Genomic DNA, 13,589 nt, shown 5'->3' with positions numbered 1-13,589 from the left:
CAAGCCAATAAAAGTGGATGTTACGATCGATGAAAATAGTCTGGTTATGGAACTAGATTCTGGAGCCGCCATATCAGCGGTATCGGAAAAATTCTACCGAAAGTTTTTAGAATACTACAAACTAAAAGACGTGAATATGAAGCTAGTAACGTACAACGGCAAAAGTTGAAAGTGTTAGGCTGTATTAAACCGGTTGTGACTTATAATTGTGAACAGAAGAAAGTGAATTTTGCTGTTATTGGAGATGGTGGTCCGCCGTTGTTGGGAAGGAATTTTTTGCGAGAGATCAAATTGCAATTGCTACCCATGAAAAGTATCAGCGAAGATCGCGATGAGCAATTGAAGCACGTTTTGGACCAATTTAAGCATTTGTTTTCAGGTCGTTTGAGTAAATATACTGGAACAAAGATCGATTTGAAACTGCGAAAAGATGTGAAACCAGAGTTTTGTAAGCCGAGGCCGGTTCCATTGAGCTTAGAGCCGATGGTTGAACGAGAAATTGAAGAAATGGAAGCTAGTGGCGTTATAAGCAGATGTGACTCCACCGAATGGGGAACTCCAGTGGTACCAGTTCTCGAGCACAAAGGGAAGAGAATTCGTTTATGTGGTGATTATAAGGTGACATTGAACAAAGTGCTGAAAGATGTTGTCGGACGATTCAAAAAAGCTTTGTGCGTTGTCAACTCACAAAGGAGTGTTTCTTATAAACAGATTACCGTTTGGGGTGAAACCAGCGTCAGGAAACGTTCAACAGGAACTAGAAAAGTTGCTTGCAGGTGTCCCTGGAGTCATCAATTTCCTCGATGATGTGTTAGTGTCCGGTAGTACTCAAGAAGAACATTTGAACCGACTTGAACAGGTGCTGACAATACTGGATAAAGCAGGGCTTTCATTGTGTAAAGAGAAATGCAGCTTTATGAAAAGCTGTGTTAGCTATCTGAGCTTCGAAATTTCCGGTAGTGGAATCGAAAAAACTAAAGATAGAACCCGTGCCATAGAAGAAGCTAAACCACCGAGCAGTGTATCGGAACTGCGCACTTTCGCCGGAATGGTGATTTACTACAGCAAATTTGTGAACGGTCTAGCAACATTGATGGCGTCGCTGTATCAGTTGCTGAAGAAAAACTGTAAATTCGAGTGGACCAATCAGTGTCAAGAAGTATTTTAGAAAGTTAAGGCCGAAATTTGTAAAGACATCATCCTCACGCATTTTGACCCGTGTAGAGAAATAATATTAATTTGTGATCCGTCAAAGAGCGGGATTTCGGCAGTTCTGGCGCATAGAATAGGGAGTGTCTATAGACCAATCGTCTTTGCTTCGAGAACTTTGAGTGACGCTGAAAAGGGGTATAGTGTGTTACATAAAGAGAGACTGGCCAAATGTACGGCTTGAACAAGTATTATCTGTACTTCATGGGAAATCGGTTTACAATCAGAACGGATCACAACCCGTTAGTATCGATTTTGGGACCACAAAAGGGAATTCCCGTGATGGCGGCAGGGCGGGTTCAGCGCTGGTCCAACTTCATTTCTGGATTCGACTACAAGTTGGAAAGTAAAATCTGGAGATAACATCGCCGATTATCCATCGCCGAGCTGCGGTCGAGTCATGGGAGTTGTGGAAGGAAGATGACTCATACTTGAATTTCATCAGTTCACAGGAACCGAATCTGGTGAACAAAGCTGCGCTTAAATCGGCTACCAACGAGGACTCCGTGATGCGAACGCTCCGAGAATACATACTTGACGGTCGTAAATCCATCAGTGTTGAACTAGAGGACTTCAAAAACGTTAAAGATGAATTATCCGTGGAAGAGGGGGTCATTATGCGAGGATATCGATTGGTAGTACCGGCAAAACTAAGAAAGCAATTACTGGAAGTTCTTCATTCGTCGCACCTTGGAGTAAACAAAATGAAGAGCGTCGCTAGAAGTTGCATGTGGTGGCCCAGCATGGATAAAGATATAGAGGTGCACGTTAGACGGTGTCAATTTTGTGCGTTGGAACAGCCATCACCCCCATTGGCTAAGCTGATCCCATGGAGCGTTCCAAATAAGCCCTGGTCAAGAGTACACGTAGACTTTGCGGGTCCTATCAACGGATATTGGTTCTTAATAGTCATCAACGCGCTGACGAAAAGGCCGGAAGTGTTCTATACGAAGTCAATCACGGCAGAGTTCACAATTGAAAGCTTATGGAGTGTATGGCGAGGTTTGACGTCGTCAGTGACAATGGCAGCCAATTGACTACGGGGAAATTTTTAGTATTCTTGAAGGCCAACGGAATAAAGCAAATACTCACAGCACCTGGGCATCCAGCGACAAACGGAGCAGCTGAAAACTTTGTGAAGACCTTCAAAATGTCACTAAAAAAAACTTTCAGAAGCAATCCGCTCGTCCATCATCAGAAATAATTTCGAACTTTTTGATGGGTTACCGGAAATCAAAACATTGCTATTCTGAAATATCACCAGCGGTTGCCATGTTGAACAGGGACATCAAAACACGGCTCGACATAGTACGTTCTCTTCCGTCCACGCGTACTAATGAAAATAGCGAGATTAAACTTAACCTGGGAAAACATCAAGTTAACCAGGTTCAGCAACACAGGGGAAATCGAGAAGTAACCTTTGCTGTGGGTGAATCGGTGCTTGTGCGGAATTACTCAAATCCTAATAAGGTTTCATGGAGCAAGGCAACGGTGTGTCAAGGAATGGGAAAACGTAACTATCTGGCCAAGCTCTCTTCTACGGGACGAACGATCAAGCGCCACATCAATCAGATGGTAAAGAACAGGGAATTCACCCTTGAGAACACTGATCATGGCACCAAGCGGAGTTCGAGAGGAGATGAGGACCAAGCACGAGTAACATCGAAAACCCTGGACTGCAGCAAACAAAGTAGTGCTACCACGGGGTCAACATATGGTGAAAATGTGTCATTCAAAACAATATTGAAGGATCGTAATAACCAGACCGGTACTTCAGCTCCAGAAATTGAGTTAGAAAATAGTACTGTAAGAGAAGCAGGAGTGGTAAAAAGGAGTGAGGAAGAAGGTGTACTAGGTTTTGAAAAAGAACATTGGGTAGTTAAACCAGAGAATCGTCGTAACAGAAAACGGAAACAATTATTTGATCTTGGCTTGTGTGGAAGACCTTTAAAAAAAAGTTTAGAGGAACAGTTTTTGATTCACAAATTTTGTCTCGTTCGCAGAAATCGCTTTGTAAGAGATTAACCCGGGAATCATCTAGCTTGCCGTGGGAGTGTTCAGTACCGAGCATGCGAATGTACCAACCTTAACTATGTCATCTTTACTCTTTCAATAAAGTCAGTTCAGTCTAAACTGCCAACCAACGCGTGTTTATAACATTAAGAAATTATTTTTCGTTATTTATCGAGTAGCTTATAATTATTCTCTGATAATTCGCTGATAATTTTCTTTTTGGCCTGTCGTCTTTGTGGTAATTCCGTTAATAATGTGCTTACCACCTTTGTGATAACTTTTACGCGCCGATTGACCTAACAACTTTGTGGTCATTCACATTCATTGTTGGAATGAACAGCCGCTTTTCTTTCGTAGCATGAATCAGTTTTCATTGTTTCCCAAAACATTTTAGATCTGTATGTCGAAAAACAACTTGATTTGTCATGAGTACATACCGTACTACATCAAATTCCGAATACTTAAGCTATGATATAACTTCTGGCACTCAGAAATCAACGAAAAAATAACTTTCTTATGGATCTCAAAGGTTTAGCATGTTGGTTATTTCATTGTTGTTGCAATTAGATGCTATATAAATTTAAACACGTTTTGCATATGAAAACAAGGAGGATTTAGAAATCGGCTTTGATTCAAACTCCGAACACTTCAATGTAATCGCTAATAGATAGATAGGCAAACCGTCACTTTTCCAACGCCTGCTGATTCTTTGGAAGTGGCCCTACAGGAACATTCCAAGTAACGAAATAGTATATAAGAATCATTCTTTCTATTACCCTATCAAAACTAAATATTATCCTATTAAAATAGAATATTCTTAGTACCGATTGTTCTACCCATTTACGTCGAATTTTTCATTGGAACAGATATAAAGGACCATATAGTAGGCGGTTTATGTTTACTCGTAACGTTTTTGCATGTCGTGTCCACTCGTGTTTGGTTAGCTCCAAATACATGGAAATGCCGTTTAATGTTGTCCTGCGTCAAAAAAAAGTTTTGTCCTATTTTAATATATCCAGCAAGAATGAAGAAAGCCTATACTACCGCTCCAAGCATAACTGTCCCAGCGTCCATAAGGCTTCTATAGGATATGAGACAGGCTCGGAATGGTAGTATATGGGTACAAAATTCACCGAGCGTTGGTAATCTGATCAAGATGCGGGGATGTTTTATATATTACGCTCTGCGCCTACTGTTACTAGAAGGCCCTCATACTGCGTTGGTTTAGATCAGCATTGCCTCCTACGAATGTAGCAGATAATAACAACAGTAAACAATGGCAAAACTTTACACCAGCTTGAGCTGAAGTCGATTAATATTGGATTTATGCAACAATACTTTTTCATTTGGCACAGTGACGCGGACTGGGCATGAAGGAAACCAGGTACGGTATATACGATAGTATCCTTTCTCTTCCCCGTACAGCCGGCAGCACTTTAGACCACGTTACATAGCGTATATGGATAGATGAGTCACCTGATAAAACATCCTGCCATAGTTCTGTCTCTCCTCCGTCCGTTCTATATTGGAGGGTTTATATTGGTATGCAAGTGCTTTCCGTTTTTAGACCTCACAGACTTGGTGAGAGGGATGAGGAGTGGATGGGAAGTATCGGTAGCTAGAAAAGTTCCTGCTCACGAGTGGTTAAACCGAGCTGCTGCAATCATTGACAATTATGTAACGATGCAGCTAAGTAGTTGGGGTCGATGGGTTCATGCCAGTAAGCGCCATCTCCTGTTCGAACTGTCTGACAGTTGGCATCGAGTATACAAAAAAAAAAAAAGCAAAACATTGTTCACATACCTTGCTTTTTAACTGGCATCCTGGTGACGTGCTTCCTGTCCCGGTGCTTGCTATGATGTCCGGAAAACGGCTCCCGCAGCAAAGCAGAGCCAGCAGTTCGACGAAACTTTCACACAAAATCGATATTTACACAGTACAGAGACTGTCGAAAATCGCGTTGTCGTTTATCTTCTGATTTCCCCTCTCCACGTCGATCAATCGACACACAACCACTTAACCCGAGCAAAGCGGAAAATACGGAAAGTATACAGCGTTTATTCACTTCCTTTCCTCTACTTTCGTCACTGAAATGCTTAACGCTGCTCTATGATGGATTTTCCTATTTTCTCAAGCATCGCACAAATCACCGCACACTGTTCCGTTGGCTAAGTAGCATTAAAAACAAAGGAAAAAAAGCAGCAAAAATTATTGACTATACACAGCAAACACAATGGCACTTTAATCCGAGTGAGCGCTGACTCGGCACTTTGCCTCTTCGCGGCCTTCGGCGACTACCGGCCTACCGCGGATGGGGTGGCAGGCGGTGAGCAAAATCAGCATACGCAGCATAAAAAGAAACCGCGTAAGTATACTCTATACTACCACTACCACTAGTGCTGCTGTCCTTACTGCGATGCACAGCATAGCAAGCTATTCCTTCATTTGCATCACATGAAGTGGAAATAATGTAGCATAGCGTGGATGCGATCGTCGCGTTTACATTATTTCGACAGCATGTGCTAGGGAATATGAGGGAGAGCGAGAGACAGAGAGAGGGAGATTAGGAGCGCGATAATGTTGTGAGAGACAGAAGAGCGAGCGTGTTCGTGAGTCAGGGCTTCAGGAGCACAGTTTTGGTTTGATATAATGTTGTTTTGAATAACAATTGGTTCGTTTGTATTCTCAATCAATAGAATAAACTGTGATGAAGTAACAGTAGAAAAATAACTTTTTACTACTCAGTACTCACTGGTATTAGTTTGCGCTTGACTTTGACTCGTAATTTGTTGAATAATAAAATTATGTTAAACGTTATTCTATTTTTAGCCTTTTCTGTTAACATTTTATTGATGTAGAACAAGCCTGTAAGAGTTTGTGAAATAAACGGAGTTTGAAAGTGGACCTCTCAAGAAAAGTGGTCATACTTTGAATGCTTATAACTCAGCCAAGCATTTATAGACCGACAGAGTTTTTGCAAAAAAATATCGGAAATATGTCCTCGTAATAATGACCTCGTAATAATGATAGATCGACAATAATGAAATGTAATCAGAACTATTCAATGCACAGACTTTATGGTTGGCTGTCTACTGTCTACACAAGTAATGTTTCATCGCATCTATTTCATCTTTTATTTAGGCAAAAAGTAACAAAAATATTGGTCGTGCGGACAGTTCCATGGACAGAAAGGCGGATCTCGAAAGGTATGAATGTCACCAGGATTTGTTCAGGTCCTACAAAGTAAAGAACGTCCCTCATCGCGACGATAAGAATTTTCCCGGCGAAAACGTGCTCGAAAATTTTCGTGCGTCGGTAATGGACGATGAAACATATGCCAAAACATTCAACACCTTCCAGGATTGGCTTGATTTGAAACTTGTAAATTCTGGTTCTAACTGACATTTCGGCACAAAATACACTAAGGTTGTTTTTACGCGGTTTTTTTGACGCGGATTCCGGAATTTACGCGGTTTTTTTACGCGGATTCCGGAATTTACGCGGATATTTTACGCAGCACGTATCCCCTGCGTAAAAAGCGACTTTAGTGTATTCTAAAACTCGGTAAAATGTAAACAATAGAGTTCTTAGTAAATTAGCTCGTTAGTATGCATTATCGAGTTCGAAAAAAAAGTTTACCGAACATTCATTAAACAAACTTATTGCCGAACAGCTTAATGAAACCTCAGCCGTTAAAAAATAGCATAAAGAACTATGAAACTTACTGAACAAAACATGCGTGATCAAAAAGTTTTTCTTTCGTACGCACCTTTGCTATAAAAAGAGCCAGTGGTAAAATAAATGTGTACGTGCTAAATATTTTCAGTAATAAAAACTTTAAACGTCACGTCACGACCAGAGTTGCCAATAAAATTTTCGATTTAACTTGAAAATGGCTGAAGAAAAAACTGGATCCCAACTAAATTTAGAAAAAAGGAAAAAAAAGATTGTGAAAGAGCTTTTCTGTCACGGGGATTGAATCCAGTGTCAGTTTTGAACACAGCAACTAAAGCGATAACTCTTCGCAAAAAATTACTCATTTTAATCAGTTTTTGTTTTGGGCTTACATTTTGTTAAAATTATGGACTGAAAAATTTCCTCTAACAGCAGCAAAATTTAAAATTACGCAATCAACCTATCTCAAAATTAAGATATACAGCTTTTCCATTTACTTTTATATTTAACAAAAGTATTAACGCAACATTTCCTTCCGTTACATCAGTGAAGTTTAAATTTCAATTATTTCTGACTTCGCTATTTTTTGGTATTTAAGTCCTCTAACATTTTTTTAACTGCTCTCAACCATGTCATGCCGTCTTTTATTTGACCGTGTTTCGTGCGAGAAGATGGCATACTGAAAATGCTGTTACAGGGTTTCGAAAACCTGGAAAATCCTGAAAAATCGAGGAATGTCAGGGAATTGATTTTTCGATCAGGGAACTGACAAACATTCAGGGAAATTTTTTCAAACCAAGAAGCGATTTTTTAAGCGGCTTTTCAGTGCAAAAACTGATTTTTTCAGCGCAAAAGATTAATTCGGGACATCTACTGTTGGGTTTCATATCCGATTGAATACTTTATTCACTGTGATTTCGGATTTGCGTTGTACTTTTTTGTTGCCGAATGCTGAAAAATATCAGGGAAATTGATGTTAAATTTCAGGGAATATCAGGGAATTTTATTTTGAAAATTTTTTCGCCAGCCTGTGTTAAGAATTGTCATAATAATTTATCAATCTACAAAATTTCCGTTTTAAAAATATTTCCGAAAACCAATCGGAGCTTGAGTGAATAAAAAACTGGATAAAACCTGCAAATATCTGAAAAAACTGGAAGATTATGGGAATAAACTGTTTGACTGGATCACCTGAAAAAAACTGGAGGAATCCAGTTTAAACTGGAGCATTGGCAACCCTGGTCACGACAAAGTCAAACATCAATGGAACGAGGTGAGTATAAATGTCAATGTGCTCACCGTGAAGGTTCGTTTTAAAATATCCTCGGCATTTGGCAAATCTTCGTTCATCATGCAATTTATGTCTTTTAAAAGCGTTAAAGGAATCTCCTGAAATAAATCATTGAGCTCATAATATGGTGCATTGAAATCCACGAATAGATACTGCAAAGCCATATTTATAGGCAATTGTTTACAATTAGATGCTAAGCAGTACTCTTGTTATCAGATACTCAGCCGTATTCTTGTGAACGTTCAAATCAAATTAGTTCGAAGGTGTCAGAAACTCATTTTCTAATCTTGTTAGAATATTTTTACTAGACATTTTCGTACGAATGTTCAACCTACTTCAAAGTTAAAATTAAAAGTCAAATGGCGATATTGCAGCAGCTCGATGATGGGAACTTCGTCTTACTTGAACAGGGTTGAAGGTTGTGAAAGATGTAACGCAAGAGTGGCAATCCTAAAACTGAACGAATTTCAAACACTGGTGTTTTGATCGACTGACCGACCGAATCTAGCGAAAAGTTGAGTTAAATTTTAGAAAATTGAGCAGCGGTGGTCAAAGCGGTTGAAGAACGTAACCGGCGAAAACAAGCCCGGTCGGCAAGCAAAATAATTCGTGAAATGAACATGAGTCAAAACAATATGCATAACATAATCAAAGATGACCTTGCTGACCGTGTTGCCAGATCTCGATTGCTACTGAAGACGCACGTTGTTTAAATATATTTTTCAGATGAAAAATTGTTTGTTTTCGTGATACTCCAGCCGATTAAAAGGAGTAGAACGATCCCAAAATGCTTCCGCTGAGATGGTTTGGGGAGCAATGTACAAAAGAGGAAAGTTGTTACTGCTATTCATCGACAGGGGTATGAACATTAATAAAGAGTACTATCTACAACACGTCATTATTGATTTGCTGCCTTGTGCCAAAAAATTATTTTATGAAAAAAGTTCCTGCTTTCAACAAGATTCTGCGCCAACGCATAAGACATTGGTTGTTCAGAAGTGGCGCAACGAAAATTTACCGTGTTTTATCAGCACTTCTGATTGGCCCGCATTCCAACAAACAATATGGTTGTATAACGAATGATTAAGCTTTAGTTCAGCCAAAACCTGCCTCATAACAGCTTAACAAGCTATAAATTAACAAAATTGTTTGTTGAGATCCTCTTCTGATTTGAATCTATTGGCCATCAGCAATTTAGAGTACATGCTAGGAAAGTTAGGTGAAGTAAAACATATGACTTCGGTCACTTTTAAGAACCGGTTGGTAAAAATCAGGAATGAAATGCCGATTGGGGTCATGCGTGCGACACGTGATAATTTCGAGAAGCGTTTGCGGGCCGTAATCAAATGCAAAGGCGAAAGATTTGAATTGAACTAATTCAGCTGTAACTTTACTACTCTCCATGATAGTAAAAAGGAAACAGAGAAGAAATATTCTTTTGTTGAAATTTTATGTCATAAATATAGTGCATCACTTTCACGGTGACACCCTGTATATGAAGGGAAACTAAACTTATTTCTTGTTAGCAGTCGAGAGATGCTACGTGAATAATGTTAATTGTATACTAATAGTAATGCTAAACAAACACCAACATAAAACTTTCATCAATCGCGCATTTACTTGAAATTATGAATGATTTTAAACATCTATTATTAGGTTAGATTGCAAAAGATTCTCATAATTATTAGTTTCTGCCTAAAATACATACTTATTCATTGGTCAAGAAGTGTACAGTTTTTTGAAGACCGGTTCTTCATTAGTCCACCTTTGGAATGGAGCTCAGTAAAATAACCTTTTTAATTTTATATGCCACAGCTGAATAAAAATTACGCAAAGGTAAATGCATGTGATCTGCTTGAATTTACAAAACACACGTGACAGGCTTCTTGGAACTAAACTTTTCTACGTTACTCTGTAAATGTTTTCCATGTTCATACATCGCATACATCGGGTGCAAAAAAAGTGCGAACGGTCGATTAAACAAAACACCGACTAAAAATAATTCACCACATTGCGAAAAGCAACACAGAAGCAAAACGCCGTGGTTGTTGTCGTTGAACGCTCGAACGTCATTTTATTTTAAGCCCCTGCTAAGCGACCAGACAAACAGACGAACCAAACGGGTGAGAAATTCTAAATAATACCTCAATTTGATTACAACATCGGTGCCACGCAATCGTATGTGCCGTGTTTTAATTATTACCCGCACACACAAACACACACGAACGCGACCTGACAACCTGTCAGAATGATTTTTTCTCTTCCCACTCTATTCACTTCCGTTGAGCTAGATTGGGATTTTCACCAACGGAAATAGCTATAAAGCTGAATTGTTCCCTGTATGACTATCTTTTGTTGTCTCGAAAGTGTCGTCTCAAGCGCGCGCGGTCTGCTGCAAGCATACATGTTTAGGCTTCCACATGACTTGTAGGAAAACAAAAAAAATTGATTATTATCTAGTCGGACCAATTCTCGCGCGCACACATGCTAGCGTAGAAAGTCTCACGAACACCGACGGCGACATCTGGCATTACCGTTTTTGCCCCGAAAGCGGAAACAAATGCTCTTCTGTCCCATTACTCTCTACTGCTCTTGTTCCCTCTGACGCGCTCAACATTTCCCGAACTCTCGCTCTCTTCTCCATCGAATCCTTCCACCCCTCAAATATTTTCCGTTTTCCTCTACATATGCGAGTTATGTATGCAGGCACAATTTTCTTTTCTTCGGGTCAGCAAATTTCATTTTTTCGATTTTCTTTTGCGACACTATTGATTAGCTCATTCGAACCAAAACACTTTTTCACAACACACAGAGCAGTAGAATATCGTAAGCTATAGGATCGCCTAACTTTTCCTAGCACTAATTCCTGGCTCACAAACGAAGGGTCATCAGGACACAGGTGCCTTGGTGAAAAACAGGTGCAATTTAACTCTCGGCCTACTTAACACGATTACCGTTTGTGGTGTTCTTCGGTTTCACTAACCTATTTGCGAAATTCACCGTTTTCACCCATCGAACCAGCCCGCGGGAGACTTTATAAAGCGGATCGAAGAATTTCGACTAGAAATTTTCACTTTTTCTTAGTTTTGCTAGTCTGGCACCGACAACACTAGGATGCTTTCTTTGGCAGTAGTCGTCGTCGTCGTGGTGTGTATCGAACGGTAATGTTCTGCTCTTTGCTGATGAGGATGTTAGAACAGTTCGGTAGCGAAAATTTTGAGTTAAGAGTGCAAATGAGAGTGTGTGAATGTGTGTAGTCTTTGTATTTGGTTTTCCATCCCGTCTGGGTGGAAAATTCACCACAAACCCACTGTCGCTTAGGGGTTGGGAAAAGTGAGTTCCAAGCAGCTGTCAGTCACAACTATTGCCGACACTGACAGATAGGTGGCTGTCAATGTGGTGTTTAATAGAAATGTCAAATTGCTTTCGGTACTCACCACGGATGCCAGACGATTAGCACTAAGAGAATTTACTGTCTTTTGATCTGGAATTCGGGTTATTCGCGTTGAAAGAGATTTTGAAGGCTGTTCGCACTTACGTGAACACTCATATGCAATTGTCAAAATGTGCGTGATGACAAAAGCAAAAATATTTCCTTCCTCCTTTTTCGCATGCAAAAACCAAACAAATAGCAACAACGTCAACGCGTATGGAAACGAAGGTTGATTATCATTCTGTGTTACGGCGGAAATTGGAATCGAAAAAATGACAGTTTTGATTTCACCAGCGAAAAAGGAAATATGTCGTTATTAAAATTTTACCTTACCATTATTTGAAATTTCAGAAAAAATATTTATCACATATTTAGCAAATACTTTATACAGTTATGTTAAAGAAACTGGCATCTCTGATAATCACTCACGGGGTGAAGTTATTTCATAATCAAAATAAAAACAAAATCCTAAACCGGCTGCTGCAGAAGTGCGGAGTGGTAACAAACTATGGCATTATTACATAAAACTCAAAGTGAAATACCGCAAGATGCGGTGAAATTAACCGAGGAGCAAGCGGTTATATATTTTACGAGATTGGTTGAAAAATGGGACAACAAATGGGAGATGTAAGTTTGTCGAAATTGTTCTTCAACACATATTCGTAATATATTTACCCCCTTATCAGATGGCCACTAGAGTACACACCTGGAATACTGGGAGCAACAACGGTCGTATCCAGTGTCTACATAAACCACCACTTCCGAACAAAGCTGAAACTGGGCACATTTGGCCGGCTATCCAGTTACGTACCAGCTGTGATTTTACCTGCTATAATGTCTACCTTTTTTCACAAGTTCTTCATAGTGCCTAGAATAATTCTCAACAGACGGCAGTGCCCGGTTTGTATTCAAACGAGGGCAGGTATGATTCAGGCTGGCTTTAGTACCGTCTATCCGATGCTTCTGGCACCAATGTCTGCCTTCATGGTAAGCATATTTCCGTCACAGTAGATCGGTGTTTCTTATTCATATTTTTTTTTCAGTTTGCCACACGTCATTTTACGTTTCGGTTACCTTCAATCACCGAACAGCCTCGGGAGGTTTTGAAGCTGTACCAGAAACTTTCTCGGCCTATTACTATGGCCGTAACCATAATGCTGGCGTTCAACATGTTGCTTTCGATGTTTTTAACCAGCAAAGAATTCGAGTCCGTTCATAGGATCAATTTAAAACTGATGCAAATAGAGAAAGATTTGGATGCTGAAAGTTGGGATAAGAGTTTCTAGTTCTAATGCATTGATTAGATTTCTAGTGTGGTACTATTGTTTATAGTATTAAATGTAGATATTAGAAAACTAACAATCGGTTTCTAGTAGTTTTTTTTTATCAGGGGAACATGGAAGTAGTTGTTTCAAAGTAGCCTCCTCTAGTCTTTGTCATTATTACTTTTATGGTTGACCCATTGTTTCACACTTCTTTTTGGGATGTTGACCAAATTGCTTAGAAAAATGAGACTCAGCATGGTTTTTAATTGGCTTTGTCTCCGTTTTTATGTTGTGCCAGGCAAGAACAGTGTCATACATTTCACACCTGATGGGTTGAATGACTGCTTAGCAGTTAAAAACCCCTCAACAAAAAAAAAAAAAAAAAATTTCACACCTGCTTGGAGCTTGCGTGGAACTACTTCTAATTCTGCTTCCTTCCAGGCCGCTAAATAGATGTTGTAATCTTTCTAAGTTTCATTTCCCGGGCTTGGTCGTACTTTGTATACCATACTTCTTCCAAAACCTTCCATATGTACCCCTGAATCTTGTCCACTGCTAGAATCATACGAACAACTGTTTCGCTTTCTTGCACATTGTTGGCCACAGCATCTGCTTGGGTGTTTCCCGGGATGTCAGCGTTCCCTGGTATCCAACACAACATTGCACCAGTCCTTTCCATCCCTATTTAAGCCGCTCTGGTCTT

The 13,589-nt window shown here is 39.7% G+C and overlaps 2 protein-coding genes across 3 annotated transcripts in view; one reads left to right on the top strand and one right to left on the bottom strand.

Annotated features, from left to right (window-relative positions):
• The window catches only part of LOC129718584 (disks large 1 tumor suppressor protein), a 170,515-nt gene extending 159,141 nt beyond the window's left edge, over window positions 1-11,374 (bottom strand). The window contains exons 1-2 of one of the 2 annotated variants that reach the window (XM_055669504.1): window positions 11,172-11,374; window positions 5,026-5,390 (exon numbers count right to left, since the gene is read on the bottom strand). In XM_055669504.1, the coding sequence (XP_055525479.1) occupies window positions 5,026-5,044 (19 nt within the window). In that variant the 5' untranslated portion in view covers window positions 5,045-5,390; window positions 11,172-11,374. The remainder of the gene's footprint in view (window positions 1-5,025; window positions 5,391-11,171) is intronic. The other variant, XM_055669505.1, reaches the window with a different exon arrangement.
• A 642-nt stretch (window positions 11,375-12,016) lies between these two features.
• Window positions 12,017-12,952, top strand: LOC129718586 (transmembrane protein 126A). Its single transcript, XM_055669508.1, has 3 exons — window positions 12,017-12,248; window positions 12,308-12,608; window positions 12,665-12,952. The coding sequence occupies exons 1-3, from the start codon at window positions 12,130-12,132 to the stop codon at window positions 12,905-12,907; spliced, it is 663 nt and encodes a 220-aa protein (XP_055525483.1). The 5' UTR covers window positions 12,017-12,129; the 3' UTR covers window positions 12,908-12,952.
• Window positions 12,953-13,589: the final 637 nt, after the last annotated feature.

This window comes from Wyeomyia smithii, chromosome 1 (genome assembly GCF_029784165.1).
Source record: "Wyeomyia smithii strain HCP4-BCI-WySm-NY-G18 chromosome 1, ASM2978416v1, whole genome shotgun sequence".
NCBI lineage: Eukaryota > Metazoa > Arthropoda > Insecta > Diptera > Culicidae > Wyeomyia > Wyeomyia smithii.
Note: the sequence above shows the minus strand (reverse complement) of the source record. Positions and strands in the feature narration are given on the sequence as shown.